General features: G+C 48.2%; 1 protein-coding gene across 1 annotated transcript; it reads left to right on the top strand.

Annotated features, from left to right (window-relative positions):
* Positions 1-2,498: 2,498 nt before the first annotated feature.
* Positions 2,499-5,311, top strand: LOC137787022 (homeobox protein Hox-B1a-like). Its single transcript, XM_068579207.1, has 2 exons — positions 2,499-3,363; positions 4,947-5,311. Exons 1-2 carry the CDS (start codon positions 2,499-2,501, stop codon positions 5,309-5,311), a joined length of 1,230 nt encoding a protein of 409 aa, XP_068435308.1.
* The last annotated feature ends 446 nt before the right edge of the window (positions 5,312-5,757 follow it).

The raw sequence follows: 5,757 nt of genomic DNA, 5'->3' as shown, positions 1-5,757 counted from the left end.
GTGTGCAAAGTTGGAAGAGTGCAAATATAAATCTGAGATAACAAGTGCAAAAAGAACACAAAGCAAAAGCCAAAGTCACCAGAGCAACTGTTGCTGACCGGCCACCTGAACGCAAATTATGGAATTCAGTGAAGACTTTACCCTGAAAATAATCAGAATTAGAGGATTTTTTTGTACATCCTCACACTGGAACAATTCAAAAAGCAAGTCCTTGCAAAGGACACTATTAAACACACACTATGTGTACAAAATAAAAGCCCAGCCATGTGCACAGCAGCAGGGCATTGTTCCACGCGCTCACAGAAAGAACATTGTGTCGTCGTCAAGGCTACCGCTGCTTCCTGTCCTGCTGGACCGGCGGGGTTTGTCCGACCAGAAGGCCTCCTGTCTGCCTTAACCTCATTGCTATAACAGATCAGCCCATTCATTCAATTAGCAAACACACACACACAAACACACACGTGTATTCTCACATGCATTTTCTTCCATCAGAAATCCATGGCCTCCCCAATCCAATTGTTGAAAAAAGTACACCGATTCCCAAAAGTCCCAGTGATCCGGGCGCCACCGGTCGATGGGAAACCTTTTGATCCATTAAAAGACCGTTCCTGAGCATTTTGTTGAACTTCTTTTCATTTCCCCTCATCAGTGAAACAATATGTGCATTCATGCAGAGTCTTTTAGCATTTTACATTCCATGTTTTAAATATAGACTGCGATTATCCACGTTCCGTCATGTGGCTCACACATAAGACATTCTGCACATTTTATTGGCGACCCCAAATAAAATCTCCTGCGACCTCCGCGGGCCCCTGAACCAGTCTTTGGTGACGTCTGTCCAGTGAGCCGAACTCCTCAGAAAGAGAGGTTGATTTTTCTTCTTCAGGAATGTTTTTATTGTCCATTCATTGAATAACGCTCACCGTTACATGGCCAAATACACATGTGCAGAGTAAATCTAGGTTTCATATAGTTTTGCCGATTGAAAACAGCAGGTGCACTGTTTGAGAACGAGTTCTTCGGCCTCCTCAGTGTGTTGTCCAGTAATGACCCAGAGACCATGATATCCCTTGTGTGCCGTGCAGGGAAAGACACTCATGCCTCCACGTTGGATACGCCGCTACATTAATATTCATTTTGTTGAACCTTGTGTTGATATTGACTTCTTTCATCATTTATAGGTGAATAATTACAACAAAATCAAACCAATATGTACAAAGCTTTACGGTGGGAACACGTTCCTTTGTTCTGGAATCTGGACTTTTGATGAAAGTGACATAAAGGGCCTCAAAGCATTATTAAAACACGAAACAAGGAAGCAGTCCATGTCTTATGAGCTTTGCATGAACACAGATGTGTTTTTTTTGCTTCCCAAAAAGTTATGCTGACAACACAGAAATGTACAACCTGCTTTTATACAATTTAAGGAAAGGTTTTAAGGAGGAGCAGTGTGTAAACTATACTGTGGGCACCGAACATTGGTTTTATTTAGCCAGGACGAGGAGGGAAGTGACTTGACATCTGACATTAAAATCAAGTCATAAATAATTGTCTTCCATGAGGAGTAGTCGTAGAACAACGTCATGTTTTTTGTGTGGAGCTGTTTAAAACGAGCAGCAGCAGCAGCAGCAGCACTCACAGCTCCTCCAGTCTCAGAACATGAGCAGCTTTCTGCTCCTGCAGCGCGCTCTGGAGCTGTGGAGCAGCGGGCCGGCTCACACTGCTCCCCTTCTCTCTCCGCTCTGACAGATCCGCGCTGATATCAGATTGATGGGCCCGTTTGATTGAAGTCCCTTTGTCGCGCTAATGTCACGGCGAGTGATGGATGAGGCGCGTGCGTCGGCGCAAACGCGCGCGCGCGCAACAACTATACACTCCTGAACCGAAGGGTCCCCTCCCCTCCCTTACATATACACATGGGGTCCCCCCCCCCTCACCACACCACCACCACCACCACCCCCCTGACCGGCTGACAAACTTCTGTCCTCCGGTCACCACAGGCGACGTGACGACGAGCCACGTGACCCGCGCGGAGGTAAGAAAAGAACACGGAAGAGAGAGAGAGGGGAGAGAGACATCGGCGGAGAGTGACTACAGAGAAATCGGACAACACAGAATGGAGGAGGACGGAGTGCGACCTGCGCGGAGGTGAAAGAGGTGACTCGGCTCTTTCCCGTCTTCTCGCGGTGTTTTGCGACGGAGACGCGCGGGTTGAGGAGCCGTTGACAGCGCAAAGGCCTCCCGTTACGCACACAGGCGCACCACGGCCGCGCGCGTGACTCGTGTGTGTTTCCTTTACTCCGCTTTGGGAATTTCTGCTGTTTGTATTCAATATTTTTGAGTAACTATTTTACAGAACTATTTTTATTTTATTGTGGAGATTTTTAAAATGTGTCTTCTTTTTTTTCTCCGTGTGATTTGTTGATGTTTTTTTTTCTAACCCCATTCTGCTGACTGCGTCTGTGTTTCTTGCTGATCATTTTTAACTGCGCTGTCTCATGGACAACATGAACTCGTTTGTGGAGTACTCCATTTGTAACCGACCGGGGACCGGCGCGTACGCGGCGCCGAAATCTGGTTACAACCCGTATCATCACCATCTGCATCACCATCCTCTGGAGCAGCAGCAGCAGCAGCAGCAGCACTTCCCGGTGACCTCCGGGCCTTTCCACACCGGGCCCACCGGCTCTCCGCCTCTCGGTAAAGGGACGAGAGGTGACAGCGGCGCCGTGGGAGCGACGTTCACTGGGGATGCGCGACTGTACGGGGGCTCTGGAGCGCACGGGGCGGCGGCGACGCAGCAGCAACAGCAGCAGCAGCAGCAGCAGCAGCATCAGCAACATCACCATCATGAACAGCAGCAGCATCAGCAGACGCACAACGGCTACCATCAGCTTCACCCGACCCAGGGCTTACAAAGCGGAACACTGTCTGCATATAATACCGGGACTAGCGGAAACACCGGGGCCTATATGGGTCAGGCGTGCGCCACAAACCCGGAGTATTCCAACGCTATAGGCCCTCCCAACACCGTGCACCCCCAGTATTTCATGGAGGAGCCCGTAGCCTCCTCCTACTATCATCAATCAACCTTCACCAGCTCGGCCCCCACCGTCGGCCCCAGCTACGGGGCCCTGGCCGGGGCCTACTGCGGGCCTCAGGGCGCTCTGGCCGGGCCACAGTACCCGCAGCAGCTCGGCGGGGGTCTGGACGCAGCGGGCTACCTGGGGCTTCAACACGGGGGAGGTTACGGGGAGCTGCCGGTCTCCCAGGACCGAGAGAGGGGAGACGAGGAGGGCCAGCAGGCCGGGCAAGGGCAGACCTTCGACTGGATGAAGGTGAAGAGGAACCCGCCTAAAACAGGTATGGATGATGGGGAATCTTTACAGTTTCAGCCTCAGCGGCTCGGGGCCTGCGTTGGAGATTATATGCAGCATTGGAGACGCGCGACCGCGGCCTCGTTTGCGTTCATCACCTCATGAAATGTGGCAGCCAAAAATTATCTAAAGGAAGCTTTTTACTTTTTTTTTTATATCTTAAATTAACAGCTGAGACGAGGGACACACACACATGTGGCCTACGGTAAACAATACAATATGAAAAAGAAGAGGATTTTCAACTGATTGCATGTGACTGAAACAGCAGCATTTCACCACTTTTCAAGAATAACAAAATTAATGTTAGCCTAATTTATTTATTTATTTTTCCAGCAGGCCTTTTTAGTGTTTTTGTAGACACACACACACACACACACACACACACACACACACACACACACACACACACACACACACACACACACACACACACATATGTCAGGCTTTTCTAATGTAAATATACTTTCAGGCTATTCTTCGCTTTTCTTTTCACTCAAGTCTCAATTCGTTTCACTGTAAATCTTTAGGAACAAAAAAGAACAGTTGTGTGGTGCACATTGGTTTTATTTTCTTCTTTTCTAGTTGTCCAACATCAAGACAGTTCGCAAACACTGTATAACATAAATGCATGGCATTTATCATATCACGGAGTATTGTGATTTAATGTCAACATAAAACATGTTGGCCTGAAACCTTTCACCAGTAACGGCCGCGTGGCTCCAGTTTCACTGTGAACACTTCTGCTCTGCAAGAAATACATCGAATTAATTATTATTTTAAAATGACTTTTTCTTTGCTGAATACATTTCAAGTAAAAAAAAAAAAACAGACTGTGCAGTAATGGAAACGTAACACGGCCTGTAGGTTTTTCTTACAGTGATGTTCCTGATGGAACGTCGTACATTAATTTGTTCTCATTGTGACGTTTCGTTTGGTTGAAAGTAAAATAAAAAGAATAATAAAAGACGTGTGTTTTCAGGACTTATTCAGTCGGCAGTTGTATCTCAGGTCAGATGGCGGGTCTCTCTCTCTCTCTCTCTCTCTCTCTCTCTCTCTCTCTCTCTCTCTCTCTCTCTCTCTCTCTTAATGGACATAGCAGACGGTTACATCACCCTAGGAAGTCTGTCCTGCTCTGTTATCTTTTACCCGCTCCCTCCTCCATTACACACCACCTCTCCATCCCTCCCCCTCCTTTGTATTCCCTCTTGATTTTAAACGTATTTTGCTTTTAAAAAAAAGGATTCACAGGCAATGAAACACGCGGAAACAACACACATAATATACAAGCTACTAAACTAAATAGATGGACATTATCATTAGTACATATGAATACAAAAAAACACAAACACACATCAAAGCACAAAAAGAGAAGAGAAGGGGCCTCTTGGCCAGAGGAGCAGTTTACTTCCGGATTCACGTTAAACTTAAAAGGCATGCTGGGTAAAATACAGCAGCAGCTTCCAAACAGGGCCACACTATGTGTTCTGCATTGTAATCATAAGAACATCTACCATGTATTCATATTAACACATTAGTTCTCTCTCCTCTCTCCTCTTTCCTCCTCCGCAGTCAAAGTGTCGGACTTCGGCCTCGCGGGCGCGCACAACAACGCCATGCGCACCAACTTCAGCACGCGGCAGCTCACGGAGCTGGAGAAGGAGTTCCACTTCAGCAAGTACCTGACGCGGGCGCGGCGCGTGGAGATCGCCGCCACGCTCGAGCTCAACGAGACGCAGGTGAAGATCTGGTTCCAGAACCGGCGCATGAAGCAGAAGAAGCGCGAGCGCGAGGGCGCCACCGCCACGGCGCGCTCCTCTTCCTCCTCCTCCTCTTCCTCCTCCGGGGCCGACGGAGGCTTCAGCAAGGACCCGGAAGACACGGATCACTCCTCCGCGTCCACGTCACCGGGCGCGTCCCCGAGCTCGGAGACGTAGTTCGGTGGAACGATGTGACTGTGTTCCGCTGAATCTGTGACGTGGCACTAAGGGATGCTATCTGTGTTCAAGTCGTCAGCATCTACCTGTACATTGGTCACTGACTTCCTACATGTCCCAGAATGCCTTTTTATTCCACCCGGAGGAGTTCCTGGTCTATTTGCTGCTCTGCAGTAGTTTTTATACAGATAATAAACATGTTTCCTTCGAATAGGAACCACAATTATTCCAAAAGCACTAAAGCAGCATTTAGAACCCTTGATAGTGGATCTTTGGTCCTCAAGAGCTGCTCTGATGGAACACATCAGCACCAGCACACACATGGCAGGACTGATAAAGACTGGCAATGCAACGAGTCCAGACTGGGAGAAAATCTTAGCAATAACAATAATAATGAAAAAAACAAAACACAGATAAAGCTCCCGCCACTTATCTGGGATGTCAAG

Source organism: Clinocottus analis, unplaced genomic scaffold, assembly GCF_023055335.1.
Source record: "Clinocottus analis isolate CAN_PGR_092001 unplaced genomic scaffold, fCliAna1.0.p SCAF_16, whole genome shotgun sequence".
In the NCBI taxonomy this organism is placed as follows: domain Eukaryota; kingdom Metazoa; phylum Chordata; class Actinopteri; order Perciformes; family Cottidae; genus Clinocottus; species Clinocottus analis.
Note: the sequence above shows the minus strand (reverse complement) of the source record. Positions and strands in the feature narration are given on the sequence as shown.